Source organism: Trematomus bernacchii, unplaced genomic scaffold, assembly GCF_902827165.1.
Source record: "Trematomus bernacchii unplaced genomic scaffold, fTreBer1.1, whole genome shotgun sequence".
Lineage (NCBI taxonomy): Eukaryota > Metazoa > Chordata > Actinopteri > Perciformes > Nototheniidae > Trematomus > Trematomus bernacchii.
The window spans coordinates 814,751-831,509 of record NW_022987565.1 but is presented as its reverse complement, the minus strand read 5'-3'; the positions used below and the strand labels follow the sequence as shown (position 1 = coordinate 831,509).

At 37.7% G+C, this 16,759-nt stretch overlaps 1 protein-coding gene across 1 annotated transcript; it reads left to right on the top strand.

The window, feature by feature from the left end:
- Positions 1-8,165: 8,165 nt before the first annotated feature.
- LOC117478583 (polymeric immunoglobulin receptor-like) lies at positions 8,166-12,854 on the top strand. Its single transcript, XM_034125587.1, has 8 exons — positions 8,166-8,223; positions 9,009-9,338; positions 10,552-10,884; positions 11,049-11,153; positions 11,426-11,536; positions 11,979-12,016; positions 12,087-12,142; positions 12,809-12,854. Exons 1-8 carry the CDS (start codon positions 8,181-8,183, stop codon positions 12,852-12,854), a joined length of 1,062 nt encoding a protein of 353 aa, XP_033981478.1. The 5' UTR covers positions 8,166-8,180.
- Positions 12,855-16,759: the final 3,905 nt, after the last annotated feature.

The window sequence follows — 16,759 nt, the reverse complement described above, 5'->3', positions numbered from 1 at the left end:
TTAAGTGCCATTTTCAAATTGCATTGCACCAGTCTATGCAATGTTAAATGTTACCATTTTTAAAATAAACAAATGCTTAAATAGATGCTTGCAGACATGAGTTTAAACAGATTAACAGAAATGTAAAAATGCAACTACATTGGACTTAAATACAATAAAAAAGGATCTTAGTCTGGTCATTTACTGTATCAATGAAAGTCTGGACATCAGAGCATAAAAGAATCTATTCATAGGGTTTCAGAAATATAAGAACAACATGGCCAAAGTTGCAACTGAGGGTCAGACCAACAAGTAATCTCCAGAAAAAGGTTCAAATGAACACAAATGTATGGCAATCTTCCTATCGCTGGAGAACCTAAACTGACAAACTGAACCAACGCTACAGTCTGACAAGAACAAGAAACTTCTGATGGAAAGATTGCTATAGAAATGAGTTTCTGCAGGTTTGTACAAGTAAAGGACACTAAAGAGCTGCATTAGCTTCAGACTCTGCATCATTAACAGATTCACTGGACGCACCAGTCGGACTCTTCACACACCAGACCGCCTGTGACTGCTCTAAAATAACACATATCGGTTGTGTTGCCTTGTGGAAACGTTTCTACATCTCCTTTATCTGGTTTAACTGCCTTTGATTCCGTCTCTGTGCCATAAATTGTCAAAAGGGTGACTTTAGGGTGAAATTTAAAAAAATTGTAAGCCGGTTGGAGGATGATCAAACAGCCTCTAAATCCTCTTCCACAATGTTGCACCAAACTGTTGTTGTTGTTCTGGCACCACTTTCACAGTTTTCATCCTGGGTTGTTTACCCTTTTAATCTCTCACAGACTTGGAGTGTAAATGAATAAGATATTTAGGGAGGGCTCACAAGTCTACATGCAGCAATGTTCAATCCGGTTTCTATTTAGTTCTTAGTATTCTGCTGCATTTAGTGATCATAGCTGTCCAAAAAGGATTTATATATCGGTTTTCAAATCAAGGGTTGCCATAGTTTGACATTTTGTGGACGACCCTTTCTTTGTTTTCTCTCGCATAAAGTTAGATGAGATTATTGATCCCAATGTATGTTGAATATGGAGCTACAGTCATTAGACTAGCTTAGCTTACTTAGCATACATACCAGAAGAAGGTAGGCTAGTTAGATCAGGTATAAATCCTCCAGCAGGCAATTTTGTCTGAAGACGATAAGCCTGATACACAGACTTCTTTCAAGCACCAGCCATTTTTTTACTGTTGCCGTTAGTAATTTAAGATATGAGGATGGAGTTGGAGTTAAGAGACGAGGTGATTGATACTTGATTGACTGAAGTAGCCAGTTTAGAGTCAGTTCACTTTGAATTATTTAGCTTCAGATAGAAATAATCAAATTGCTGTTAGTCGATGAGCTCGGATATTGTGTTTCAGCAAACGCTTTCTGCCTCTATTTCATGCCACCAAATCCTACTCAAATGTGATTGGTCAGTACCAAATACCAAAATCCTGTTCAGTTTCCTGCTCGTTCTGAATTTATATACAGTTTGAAAAAATCATAAAGCAGTAATAGCTCCCAGTAAAACTAAACATGCAAGAACACATGTTTATTTTTAAGCTTTAGAGGATTTGATAGGCAGATATTCTTTACCTTTGGACAATGTTTCCCATTGTTTAGAGCCTATATGGTACGCTGCGATACAGAGTTGCTGGCTGGAGCTTCTTATTGGACATATGTAAAATAGGTATCACTCTTCTCATCTAAATGAAATTAAGATTTATTTGATCTTTAAATGACTCAATAAGATTCTCATCCAGCCTGAATCTCAGGTAGCTTTTCTTTTTACTAAATATAATCCTATTCTTTTAAAGGATTACCGGATCATCACAACAACAGTCCTTAAATCTCCTTACTTACGTTGGGCTTACACTGGTGACAAATATCGATATATCTGTTATCTTGTCACATACATGCCAGAAGACAATATGGGTGGCAGCATTAATCTGAGACTAATCAGGGTGAAATGATATGTATATACTGAAACTGTTCAATGCAATTTTGTTAAAATAAGATAATGTCAATTTATTTTCATATTCTGTCGAGGTTTGGAGGAAATCAAGACCGTTTACAGGTCACAAAGTTGGACTCGTCAAATGAATATATTTAAGGTTTATTTTTTAAATGTTGTGTGTGTGCGTGTGTGCGTGTGTGTGTGCGTGCACGTGTGGTGTGTGTGTGTGTGTGTGTGTGCGTGCACGTGTGTGTGTGTGTGTGTGTGTGTGTGTGTGTGTGTGTGTGTGTGTGTGTGTGTGTGTGTGTGTGTGTGTGTGTGTGTGTGTGTGTGTGTGTGTGTGTGCCAGAGAGAGAGAAAGTGTAACGTTTGATACCAACGTATTAGTCGTGTTTAGCCAAAGATATTGTATAACTTTGGTTTGTAGACAATCTAGAACAACAATCACTGTATGATGTAAAAGTATATTTTATAATTATATTAGTTTTATATACTTTTTCCTTTATTTTGCCTTCAGTAGATGAATTCTGCTTTTCACCAACAACCTGCTATGCTTGTGTATGTATATAGATGTCATGTAAAATCAACTGTTAGCATAAGCAAGCTTTATTATGACAAACTAAACCTAGCATGCTAACTCCTGATTAGCACAGAACAAGCATTTCAATGATTGCCTAAAGTGTCATAAGTGCTCAAGTCATTGTCCTCTATTTTTCACAGCTTTGATTTTGACATATTATCTAAGAGGAAGTGGAGCTCGGAATCACGTATGATTTAATATGTTAAATTGTATTGAGGGAGCCATGTGACTATGTTGTGGCTGGTTACAGTGCATTCTGTGAAGCATGCATCTAACTCATCATCTGTCGATCTGAGGTCAAACGTTTTTTTCCACCCTTCACACCCAGGAAAATTCTTAAAAGGGAAACTTTATACAGTAATGTCATAGCTGTGATTACTCCGATACAACAATATTTTTATTGAGATGTGTTTTTTGTTCTTTATTTTTTACATGAAGAATAGAGGGGAAATGTGTTCATTCTTTATTTTTTGGAAAGTCAGATAAAAAGATGAATTGAAGTCTCATGCCTGTGTGTTCAATACAAAGTTTATAGAGAGGTGGTTAGCCTAGCTTAGCACAACGTTTGATTTTGAATGTTTATTCCATATCGCATTTCCTAGAATGTGATTTCACAGTCCTTGCATTGACTGTCGAACAAGAAATATGTCCTGCATTTTAACACAGAGGAGATGAATATTCAGCATTGTGGCTCACTCTCTGAGCAAACCTAAATGGGTATATTTCAGAAAATGTTGAATAATTATTTAAGAGAGTTCAACTTTAAAATGGCACTTGAGACTATGTTGTTTAGGTTTTGTGAATCTGGTCCTGGATTTGGGGGGTTTTACTGCTTCTGTCTCTTTCAGGGCTTTGTGCAATAATCAGAGGTCAATCTGCTGGTTGCAGTCTGTTGTGTTTTTGCTCAACGTGTCGTGCTCAAGTTTGTGTCTGATGATGTCAGAGAGGGAGGTAGTGTGTGCGATGGGATCAGGATGAGACAGGAAGGCGACAACGAGGGGTTTTTGTATTTTTTGTTTGTGTTTCCATGCACCCTGTGACCTCACAAATGTAATGAAATTTGAATCATGATGTCCATGAGATTTCTGATGGATCACACCCAGAAATAATTTAAGACAATGTCAGTAAACTGTGAAAATTGAAAAATATCCTTGTTGAGTTTATTTTTGTTTGATAAATTAAATCTAAAAAGGTACACTGTGGATTTTGTGTTGCACCTGACCTACCTAATGTTTGGGACAAATCCTCCTGCAATAAGCCTTTTGTTTAGTGTTTCTGCTCAAGTTATAACCATGATGTTTCAAAGACAACAACATATTGATTTAATCTAATACATACATCTAAATTAACATAGGAAGATTTCAATATGATTTTATTTAACATTAATGCAATTCTATTACATTCTTTTTGAATAATAATTTTCTGGGAAAAGTCCTGAAAAACCTTTGTGAATGAATGATAGTAAACATTGATTGTCTTAAAAGAAAACTACATTTTGAACAAAGCGAATATTAATTAATTATAATTGGACAATGTGTTTTCAATTGAGGTTATTTCACTAGGACAATAATGTATTTTCAGCAAGAGTGAAATAATTGATTACGCAAAACAAATTACTGCAATGCATTTACTACAAGGGTACAAATTCAATATATTTTGTATTAAATTAGTTATTTCCACCCAAAATTACAAGACACTATTATTATATGAATCATCTGAGATTTCTTTAATTTTGTTTTTGTTGTGACAAAACACCAAGATCACAAGTCAAGTCAAATATCCCTCTGGCATGAAATAAACGAACAGGATATAAATAAACAGTTGACTAAGCTGTTAAATACACAGATTGTTTGGGGTTTTATGATCATTCAGGGCTGTTTATCTCGGCCCTGAATGTGGAGCGAGTTTGTGGGGACGAGACGCTCTGCTGAGTTCATAAATTCAGAGTGAGAGGACAGCTGGGTCTGAAAATCCTGCCTAATGCAGATTTTGGGAATCAAAGCGTGATGTGAAAACAGACACATGCTGCCGCACAGTTCAGGGTTCTTCAAAGCACATGACCCACAGCTAAAAAAGGGTGAGTGAAGACAGATATGTAGTTAGTTTTATAACCAGAAATGGCCTTCAAATTGTGGGTTTTTAAATGTCACAAAAGGAAAAGCACAGGTGTAAATAATAAAAGCCGTCAGTGTTGTGTATGCTGACTTTGCTGTTACGCTACAAGGGTTTGCAGCCATCTGTTTGCATTAAAGAGCCTGAGTGGCAACGATGTACATTTTCTAGAAAAAGCCTTAGTGAATAAATGATGATGTATATGAAACACATGACTTGAAGTGAACAGCTGAGAACAACAAACTGTGGTTTGTGCAGCTTACAGCAAGAGTGCTTCATACAGAGGACAGAAGATTTGTCTTGCTTTTCTTTTTAAGACTTTAAAGTCTATGAAATAGGTGGTCTTTTCCTATGTCTAGTCAAGCGTCTTGTTACATACTGCCTATATGATGAGTTTTGGGGTACTTACGGTAAGGCTGAATATGATGATCCTCATTGAGCGCGTTTCCCCTGGACTGTAAGTAAAGAAACAATAAGTCAACATTGTATGTCTTTTCTGTCAACAGCTGCAAAGGAATTAAATGTCAATTCCTTCCATTTCGCAGCTGATATAACAACTATGTTTAAAAAACCTGGGCCACATGTTCAGTTATTGTCCTGGTTGTTGTTTTTTTCATCACAAACTCGGCAGGAAACATTGACTGAGTGACAGCATCTCTGAGTTTAGTCACTGGCGGCCATGTTGGCTCTTCAGGCCTGCTCCGTGACAGTTGCCATAGCAACAGGTGTCTCAACGGCAGCAGCTCTCAGCCTCGTCACCATGGTGATGTTATGAGGAGGACGATGGGACTTTATTTACAGCTACACTCGTCAGCTGTGCAGAGAGAATCGGCAGCATCAGTGACATTTAACGCAGCTGCACCGTCTGACCTCAGATCTGTCATTGTGGTGAACGCAACCAGTGAAAAACAATACATAGGTGTAGTAGTTTATAATCTATTTTCACGCTGGAGTGACACATTTAACTCCTGTTGTTCTTCTACGTCTGACCTGAGGAATCTGAGAGTTAGCTGCGTCATCGCTTCAGCTGCAGCAGGGCGCCCTCTGCTGGTGAACACGTGGAACTACAACTGCTGCACAAACACCTGCAAGAGGAAAGCTGTAAGAGAAAAATACAATCAGGAAACTATTAGGAGTTTCTGACAGCCAAGTCTCAAGCACACTGCTTAGTTCAGTTTTACCTCGAAAGTCGAAACAGACATAGCTTGATGTAAACACAATACTTTTCTTAACTACATTTAATTATGAGACACTCTACAAAACGTGATGAAAATGGTATCACATAAACCCTAATTTTAGCCTCAACTGGATTCCATTCAACTTCTGGAGAAATCTCTGACCTGCAGGTTACCAGAGGTGAAGATGGCACATAACCAGACACAGAATCAAAAACATAATGTGGGATTAGAATATCAGACGAACTTGTAAATATATCTAAAAAAAAAAACGTGGACATTTCATTTTGTTTCTTCTCATTCGCAATTTTCGGGGCATTTTTTCCCCTCTCAATTTCTAACACTGCTCTACTTTGTCTTATTATTATTCAACCATGCACCTTCCATTGAGAAAACCTGAAGAAAAAACCCCAAAAAGGCTCACTTTGTATCTTTGTAAAGCGACATTATGGTGTGTGCCACATTGTTACGTCCCCACCAGAGATGGGGTCGTTACTAAAAAAAAGTAATATATTACATATTACTTTAAAAAAAAGTAATATATTACACTACTTTGTTACTCTCTACATAAAGTAACTCGTTACTTTACTCGTTACTTTACTCGTTACTTTACTCGCAGGGCCGGCCCGCCCCTCCCTACAGGCAGATCACGCAGACTGCTAAGTTTCAAATGTTCTCTTTAGTTCAGTTTCCATTGTCGCATAAGACTGATCCAGATAGCTCTGACTATGGCTGTCCTCTGTCTCCTGCTATCTGTATTTTGCGCAGTATATCTCTGAACGATGCGATGGGTGATTCCACTGTGCAAATGGGCAACATTACCTCTACTATGAAGGATGCTACAAGCCTGTCCATCTCTGCTTTGGTTACCGGTCCTCCAAATTCTCATTTGTGCTGCTTCGGAGTCGGCGGCGGCGCACTCACAACATCCTCACTCTGGGTTCGGGGGTCCTTAGCTATTAGCTTCACCTTAGCATGTGTTCTTTGCAGGTGTTTGTTGAGGTTTGACGTGGTGTTTGCAGCAGTGGATAACAGCTTCTGGGCTGGACACAGTTTGCACCTCACCGTCACATTCCTGTCTATTCTTCGGACGAACTCAAAATAATGGGCATACCTCTACCCCTCGAAAGTTATCGCTGACTCAGCCATGTTTATGCAGCACTGCACGTGGAGATGTGGACGCGCAAGTCGCGCAGATTACGTACATATAAACCTGCGGCGGAAACTCCTCTTGTCTGTCAGTGTGATTATGACTGATTTTATAAAAGTAACGAAGTAACGCGTGTCGGGGCAATGTTAGTAACTGTAGTGTGATTACTGAATTATAAAAGTAACGCGTTACACTACTCCGTTACCGACAAAAGTAATATTATTACATTATTACTTTGTAACGCGTTACACCCAACTCTGGTCCCCACTAGGGATGAGGAAATGCAACACACACCAGTTGGAATTGGTAATAATTATAATGAGTTTACATTACATTACATTACATGTTACTTGTTAGACGCTTTTATCCAAAGCGACTTACATAGCCTACTCAATACTGTGGACAATCCCCACAGGAGCAATTTGGGGTGAAGTGTCTCAAGGACACAACAACATGCTGACTGCAGTGGGGTTTGGAAAATAATACAAAATTAGAAGGAAAAAACGATGAAGCAATACAGATTTCAGTATTCTGAGCCCCCACTCTCCCCCTAACTGACGGCAACAAAAGTCCGACATTATTCAATTAAAATAAAGAAGTAAACACAATAAGTGTGGCTTGATATTGAGTAAGAAAAGGTTGATAAACGCTGTGAGAATGGATCTGCGGAGAGCATTTCGCCGCAATCCCAACTCGTCTATTACCAACGTTCAGGGAGCTCTATGCAAGTCAATGGGACTCCCTGATAGTTGAAACTCGACGCTAAAGGGCCCCCCCTTGCGTTGGAAAGTGACGACAGGGACCCTGACATAACGTCAACATAGGCCGAGTTGGGAGTGAGAATGTGTTGACTACTTATATCAAATTGGCTCCACCTTGACACACTACAACATTAAAATGCTCCGACATGTATTTGTTAGACACACTGTGAAATTGAGAGATGAGATTGGTGCATAATGATAACTTTTACTGAAACTGAAAAGTACATTTGCTGATAATTACTAACATTTTGAATTCAGTTCAACTTTCAATGGACTATTTTTAGACCATAGTGTTTGTGCGTTGGGGAGGAGAGTAGAGCTGTGTTGTGTTTGGAGGAGGGACTTCATCATTTAAAGAAGTAACAAGTTCCTGGTTAGCCAGTGAAGAAAGAGTCAGTGATAAACCATCAGAGTCTCAGCATGAAAGTCTGTCACAATTTGATCTGCTTCTTCCTCCTCTTCTGTGAGTACATCACTTTATTTTCATGTTACTGTAGTAATTTAATTTGTTTTCTTTTTCTGTTATTCTTGACTTAATGCAAGGCTTCATCAGTACGAGTTATTCAAATATTCCAAAATCAGGCTTTTTAGTACCTATGCAACCAATGACATGCTTCACTTCCTCAAACTAACTGTACATCATCATTAAACTCAGTTATTATCTGCTTACTGAATTAGTAACATGAAGTCATTACGACTAAAGTATAGGATTGTTTTCATAATCATTGAATCTCCAAATTATTTTCTTGATTCATTTATTCATATTTTGATTTGTATTCTTACTATATATACATGTCGCTAATGTTAATTTGAACTTTTTATTATATTTGTATCTTATTGTATCTTTTAAACATTTATAACTCACGTACGGCTTGACACTGCTGGGATAAATAAAGTTTATATCTATCTATCGAAGTGTTTTGTTAAAAAATGTCATAAATAAAAAAAGTGGTGTTGACATTAAACACTTTTTAGGTTATGTACTTTAAGGATTTGCTTTAATGTAACTCTTAAAGTTACAGATGGAGACTTTATGTAGTATTTGTGTCTAAAGAAGGATAAAGATCTCAGACCAAACGGTAACATTAACCTGCAGTGCTGATGGTGACCTTCAGTCACAGGCTGTGGTTTAACTCTGAGGATCTGTGTTAATGTGAAACAGGAAGTGTTGTTTTCAGACTGCAGCATCTTACAGGAAGTACAGACCACTACTAATGATGGTTCATCTTTTGTTCATCTTTTGTTCAGCTCTGCAGGATGGAAGCACCGGTCTCGTCAGTGCCCAACTCTCTGTCTTTTCAGGAATTGAAGGAGCAGATGTCACAGTTAAATGCTCCATTCCTTCTTTTGGAATCAGGAAGTTCTTCTGTAAGGAACCATGTGATAAAGAAGACATTCTCATTGAAACAACTGATGCCACAGCTCAGAGAGGCAGATACAGCATTGATTATAAAGATAGAGTTCTTTCTGTCACCATCACTCAGCTGACCAAGTCTGACTCCAGACGCTACAGGTGTGGTGCGGATACATCTTTGACAAAGGCTTCATACGAGTATATTGAAATCATCTTTATTGATGGTGAGTTTCTACTAAAAACTGAATCTTCTTCCTTGTCTTAATAATAGTTTTACCTTTTCACCACTAACTATCTAAATCCTACATGTCTTCTGAAAGTAACTGATAAACCGAAACTGACACAAGTATACAAGTGTTTTTTAATATTATTGTTTAGAATATTATTGATGAAGAATTTAATACCGGGGGCACGAGCATATTGATCTGTTGTGTGTGCTCTTATCTGAATGAAGTAGATCATATGGCCGCTCTGTGTTCTGTTAACAAGTAAGACAATTAGTAATAGATTGAGATCAATAGAAAATATTAACAACTGAACTGGTGGTTTGTGTCTGCGGTCGGGATTTAAAGGAATACTTTGCCCCCAATTTACAATTTTTAGATCATCTTGAATTTGATAACTTTTTCTAGCATGACTCCACGGTGAACAAAGAATCCCAAAATGGAGAAAAGTCTTAAAGAAAGTTAAATTAATTGGGGCCCGTGTTTTACAAGAGCAGAAATATATTAAAACATCCGTTAACTAACTCTAACACAACTAATGCTGTATAGTCCAAATGTCATTCACTGTATGCTCAGTACTTCCCTAAAACATGCATTCTACTTAAACCTCACCATTTAAAACACTTCTACACAAAGAGACGAGCTCATCTTTTCTCAAGAACAGTTAATGCAGAAGTGTTTAGATAAGTCATGTTTTAGGGAAGTTATGAGCAAATGAATTCAAGGTAACTCAGTAATGTAATAATATAACAATGATCATTTCAAGGGATAAAGAAATTATTTAAAAAATAAATGTCAGTCTTTGCAACAAATCTTCATCCTAAAGTTCACATATTGAATTATCAGTTAACCTCAATCAGATACTATTTATAATAAAAATGTCAAAGCCAACTATTTTATTAAAGCATTCAAATCTAATATAAAGAGGGGGCAGAAGCTCCAACATGGCGTTTAGGACAGAGAGTGAATACAGAGATGCTGTATGAGAAACCAATGTGAGTTTGGATGATAAATCTATTCTAGTAGACCTCAACAATGGAATTATGATCAGTAGAAATGGCCATCATGGGACCTTTAAGTTAAAAATCCGTTTCATTAAAGAGTCACACCTTAACCCTCAGTGACTGGATCAAGTTTTTAAAACACACACATGGTGAAACTAAGATTTGTAATCTACACATTGTAACTTTTGATTGTTTGTTTTTTTCAACAGCAATGCTGGATGGTGGTCCTTCTGCCGAAAAAACAATCGATGCTAGAACTGGAGGAAATATTGTAGTTCAATGCAACTTTACTCAATATAGATACAAGAAGTACTTCTGCAAGGAAGAATGTAAAAAAGGAGACAATCTTGTTGAAACGAGTAAATCAGATCAGGAAAAAGGCAGATACAGCATCAGATATACTCATAGATTTCCAACAGGAGATGTTCTGTATGTGAGCATCAAACAGCTGACCCAGTCTGACTCAGGATGGTACAGGTGTGGTCTGAGCAGAACTTCCTCTAACGATCTATACCAGAGGTTTAGGCTCATCGTCACTGATGGTGAGTTTCTGCTTGATAATGAAAATGTTTGTTCATGTCTCTGAAGACAGTTTTCACTGACAGCTGCTGATGTTTTAAACTCAATTTAGTTCAGCTGACACACACAGACACTCAGGAGGATCTAATTTCTCTCATCAGGACTTCTTGCTTGTTTTTGTTCACAGCTCTGACCACTTCTTCTCCTTCATCATCCGTCCCATCAGCCTCTACAGAAACATCAAACCAAAGTGAAAGCTCCACATCTTCACCAGCCTCCCCTAAAACCACACGTACATCCACACACATTTTTAATAAATAAAGCTTTAACAACCAATGAGACATAATAGAGCATAGGGATGGCAATGATATTCTTCCATAACTATGTTCTTGCCTGTATACACTCTTTACAACCTGAACATTTAAATAGACAGCTAATCAGATGTAACCACTTCTATGTGGCATATACTATTGACCTGCAGTAGAATACTCCCCCCAAAGATACCCTGCTTACCACTAACTGTCAGTGTAAAACAGACCTGTGTTTGTGCTCCAACAACCACAGGTGGGATCCTGTATGTGCGTCTGACTCTGGTCGTCCTGGTCATCGTGTCATCACTGTCTGTGCTGGTATTCTGCAGGAAGAGGACTTGTAAAGCCAAAAGTGAGGAACCAGGTAACACACATGAACTTTCCATTTATCACAGAAAAGTTTGAACTGCATGATCTTTCTCCACTTGTACAATAACCTTTGAAACAGACACAACATTCAGAGTTAAAGTACTCGCAAATAACAGAACAGAAGTTCCTAAACACGAAGAACAACGACATACAAGAATCTGACAAAGACTAAACAGAAAACCAACAAAGTGCAGGAGTTCAGAAGGTGGCAGAGCAGGACACACAATCAAAACAGAAAGGAAAACACACACAAGGACAGGAAGCACAAACAGACATGACAAGGGAAGAACACTTTTCATAATAAAACAGGAAACCGATAAACAAAAATGGGATCATGACAGTTGATGAGGGATGAATCTGTTTTTGTCTCCATTTGACTGAGCAAGATGTTTTTCCAGTGTAGTGTCATTATCTAAACGTACTGCTGTGTTTTTCAGAACCTCCTGTGGAAACACAATATGATTTCGTCACAGAGGTAAGTTTTGGTAAACCAGATCATAAGTGTTTGTTGAACCAGCTGATATTCACACCCTCTTCTCCTGTAGACCGACCGAGTGTACGATGATATCGGGGGAGGCCGGGCCGGAGCAGATCTCCTCCTGTGGAAATCTCTTCTGTTCACACTCACGCCAGATATACACGACCAAATGGAGATGAAACCGAAGATTACTACAACATTGACACTGCTTCTAATTCATAAAATACAGTTAGGGTTATTTAACTCTGGGCTCATAAAACAGTAGCTTTAGGCGGCATCCTTTAAAAAATGTCCACACGCTTTATCCCCGGTCACAGACCCAAACAATAATGCTAGTGGGGGAACGTTTTTTACATCTCTTGCTTTTTTATCCATAAAAACTTTTGTTAAATGTAAAAACGGATATCAGATAAGTGTAAATATGATAAATGGCCCAACCAAAGGAAACAGGATTAAGTTGTTTTTGCTTGTTGTCAATATTTACACTATATTCTATATTGGTAGTGTTCCGACTCTGATCTGCAGCTGAGACACAACAATTCTCCTGGGTATCAATAAAGTTTGATCTTATCCAAAGTTTTTGGGAAATGGTGTAAAGAATGTATTGTTGGCTTGCAGTTTACCACGGTTTGATCTTCTTGGTTTTTTAGTGAGTACACTTTGTATTTCTGCCATTTTCTATATAACGTCATTTCCCTTTTTATATTTACAGATATACTCCCCAGATGTGTGCTCATCAGGTGTTGCATATTTTAAAATGGGTCTCTGTCTTTTTGTTCCTGTGGTTAGAAGTGTGATCAGCTACCAGTATGAGTCACTTCTATTTGATTATTAGATTTCCTAAATTGTTGTACCTTTTTCTAATGTGTCTCCGATCAACATTGGCTTTTCTGTTCTTTTTAATATCTTATAATATATATAATAAATGTGTAGTCTTTAGAGTGGTTCAGCCAGACTGTAGCTGAGAATGTTGTACCTTCACAACACAGGAAACTACCTCTCACGCAATTTGCTAAAAGATGTCTTCCTTACAGAGAAATATGTATCCCAAAATAAAACGTTCAGCTTCACAGGAAGTCCCTGCAAATGCATGCTTTTGGTCACTTGCTAAGCGCTCAATCAGTACATTAACATCTTGCAATATAAGAGAGAAACAAATAGCTTTCAGAGGAAAAACAACAGAGCAAAGAGTAAAATGCTTCTAGCTGTGTAATGAAGTATATTGTATAATGTAGTAGTACATGGAAATACTCAAGAAAAGATGATATTGACTTTAACCTAACATATGTTTGAATGTATGTTTAACATTAGGGAAGATGATGCTGTATTGATTAAACTCATGAAGTGTAGGAAAGTGTTTTCGCTGATGAATGTGGAATTAAAAATGAATAATTCATGTATTGAACACATGATATTTTTAAACTAATGTTGAGTAAAAAACAATGCATTACAATATTAATCTTAAATTAAAGATGTGGATCCTCAAGTCCAAACTTTAACTAAAACTGTACTGAAGTTTTACAGAGCAGTTTCCGGTCAGAGACAGTGAACCTGAGAGGAATGAGGAGCTGCGTAGTTGATATTTTATCCCGAACAGTAATTTAAGTGTTATTCATGACTTATTACAGTGACATGTTTCACTACAGAAGGTACGAAGAACTTCAGGAGTGCAGTTTTCTTCTTAATGGACTAACAGCTCTTCTCCTGCCTCGGTAAGTTAAACTAGCTCCAGGACTGTTTCCCTTAGCCGTTAAAAAACGTTATTTTCAGTTGAATTAAATGTGTTAGTACATTACATTTAGTAGTATGAGAACAAAATGTGATGAAACTACAGGTGAAATGTTAAAGTAATATTATGTTTAACTATCAACAAACAAAAAATGTTTTTAATACGTTTTACAGTGCAGTTTCCGGTGTTAGAAAGTGACGTGAGAAGAACGAGCTGCTGCTGCGTTTCATATTGTTGATCTTAGAATGAGCAGAAAGTGATGAATAATATAAGAGCACAGTTTAATTTAGTTTGAACAGTTACATACAAGTTACTTTTTTCAATGGAGAAGGTACAAAGAACATCAGGAGGGCCGTTTTTCTGAGAAACCAGCTCGAGTGCGCTAGAATTTGAAAATACCCAACCGGAAAAATCTGCCACTTCCTTATAGAGCCCCCTCCTCCACACACCACGAACGCGCACATGACCAATGAGGGCACGAGATAAGTTTGTGCACAGATGGAAGGCTGACAGGCAGGTGGGCCCAGCGCCATATAGAGAGAGAGTTATGAGGAAGTCCAAAATGCTTGATCGTCACGTGGTTCAGGGAGAGTCAATAGTTCCCCGGAAGTTCGTGGCGGGACATTTGAATGCATTATTACCGGAGATAGAACTACGATTTTTGGTAATAAGTAGTGAATAAAGGTCTTGATTTGCAATATTTATACAACATACCGATATGTGTATGTATTTACATCAATATGTTTTAAAAAATAAATAGAATCTGCTAATATTTATGGATAATATTAGGAATAGTGTGAACAGCTAGTTTACTTGTTAAAATATACATGTTAGGCTGTTGCCTTGGTTAAAGAGCCTGTTGCTGTTGTGTATTGCTTTGAATTATTTAAAACAAATATTATCTTCTTAAACAGGTATGGTAGTCAGGAGCATCACTTCCTAATGTTTATTGATATATTTAGAGGGAGGGGATGGCAAGGAATGCTTCAAAATTTAGATTAGATTAATTTCTACCATTTTTTTAATTCATGGTGGTTTCAGTAATCCCATGGTACTTGAGGACATAAGTAATCTAAATGACTAATGTCATCTTTATGACTTTCAGAAAGGACAGGAGACCAACAGGTGACTATCAATGGACTAGCAGCAACATGATTATGATGTTAAAAGTGTTGTTTTAGGAACATCCATTGTAAATACATGGAATTCAATAAACATTGAATAGCATGTCATGCAGTTTGTCTGTGCCTTTTCCTCCGTGTTGTCCTGGCATATAGTCTCCACCATGGTTTGCTGTGCTGCCTGGGGATGCTCCAATCGCTCAGAGAAAGGAGTACGAATGAGAATGTACGGCTTCCCCACTGACACAGAGAGGAGGAAAAAATGGCTAGCTCAAGTCAGCAGGAGCAATTTAACAATCAAAACAGACAGCCGCAACAAAACATGTGAGGTAATCATATTCAAACACTGCATTTGCACTTTTTCACAAAACGAAGACCACACCATTGGGAAGCTTAATGTTTGGTTTAATACAAATAACAGGGAAAGGCTTGAAAAACTCTGAGAGTTGAGACTCAGGGTGCAGGGTGAGGGTCTCAGTGCAGGTATTCAGGCTCTATTGAATCCCCCTCTGGTTCTTGTGCTGAAAGAGGGAGAAACAGACAGGAGAAAGGGTTATACACACCTATATAGCACACCTATTGGATGGGAAATTGCCTTGGGGAGATAAGGTGTGGTCTTTGTTTCCAACTGAAGTTATGGAACTTTATTATTTGTGAGTTTAACAAAGTATGACAAATGGCATCAGTAATGGATGTGATATGAATTTGTATAAAGTTGTCTCACATTCTTGGTCGTATTTTACGTACAGTATGTAATGAGTGTATACATGTCCAGTAAGTCCTCCACCTGTAACATCACTGCCCCTCCACCTGCCATACAGTAGGTTACTAATATACACTAACAAGATTACTTATATAATACAGTGATAGAATACATGTTTAGTATGCTTACTTATATACAACAGTAGTATTACATTTACCTTGTGTTTTCACTCTCACTTTGCCATCATTTCAAAATCAGCTGTGCTGCAACATAATACAGACAGGTAATAATCAACAGAATACACTAAAAACACTCACCCATAAATTACGTTTTTTAATTCTGTTTGGAAGTCTCAAATATGCACTCTAAATTAATATCAAATAGCTCTCTTCCTTATTATTGTGTAACGTTAACTTTATTATACTAGTTTGTAGGCCTACTCCAAAATGGAGATCGTAATTTCTCCACCTCCACTCATTACAATCACACGTGCCCCAATGTTATATTTAACTAATATTATATTCCTCCACCCCACAAAAAAATCACGTTAAGAAGCCCTTTTTCTCTAATTCCACAACGTTGGATGAAATAACATTAGGAGAACGGATTAATAGCTGTTCATGGTTAACGTGTGTTGCTAACTTTATCCGGTATCCTAGCCTAATCTGTTATCTGTAAACGTTCCCTAAATCTACTGATTTAGGGATAATCCACTAACATCCTTTAATACATATGTTCATTTGACTCAGATGTGCTGATAATATCTGCAATATAAATCTTTAAAGGTCTTCTTACCTTTAAAAGTCCATCACGAACGGTCTATTATGCTGCAACTCTACTGTGTTGCTGGCCGCAATAGTTCCCCGGAAGTCAGCGGCAAGCTAACTTCCGGGGAACTATTGACGGCTCCACGATCCGCCATTGCTGTAAAAAAAACTGGTCCATTGGAGTGAACGGAGATGTCGTAACTCTTCTATTATACGGCTCTGGGTAGGCCATCCAGTTATTTTAGCCGGGCCGGCTAAAATGATTGGTCGTGCTTTTTACAGTACTACGGCTTCCACAGATGACATTTTTTTATGGATTTTTTGTCAAAGCACTTCAGATATTCATTGCTATCGGGATGTTAAGAGCATTCCATGGAATATAACAAAAAAGTGTATCTCGAGCCGGTTTCTCAAACTTAC

Excerpts from the sequence above, each read along its gene's own strand:
- LOC117478583 (XM_034125587.1), top strand. The coding sequence starts at position 8,181 with ATGAAAGTCTGTCACAATTTGATCTGCTTCTTCCTCCTCTTCT. Across the intron at positions 10,885-11,048 it reads TAGGCTCATCGTCACTGATG|CTCTGACCACTTCTTCTCCT; the intron begins GTGAGTTTCTGC and ends TTTTGTTCACAG. Across the intron at positions 11,154-11,425 it reads AGCCTCCCCTAAAACCACAC|GTGGGATCCTGTATGTGCGT; the intron begins GTACATCCACAC and ends CAACAACCACAG.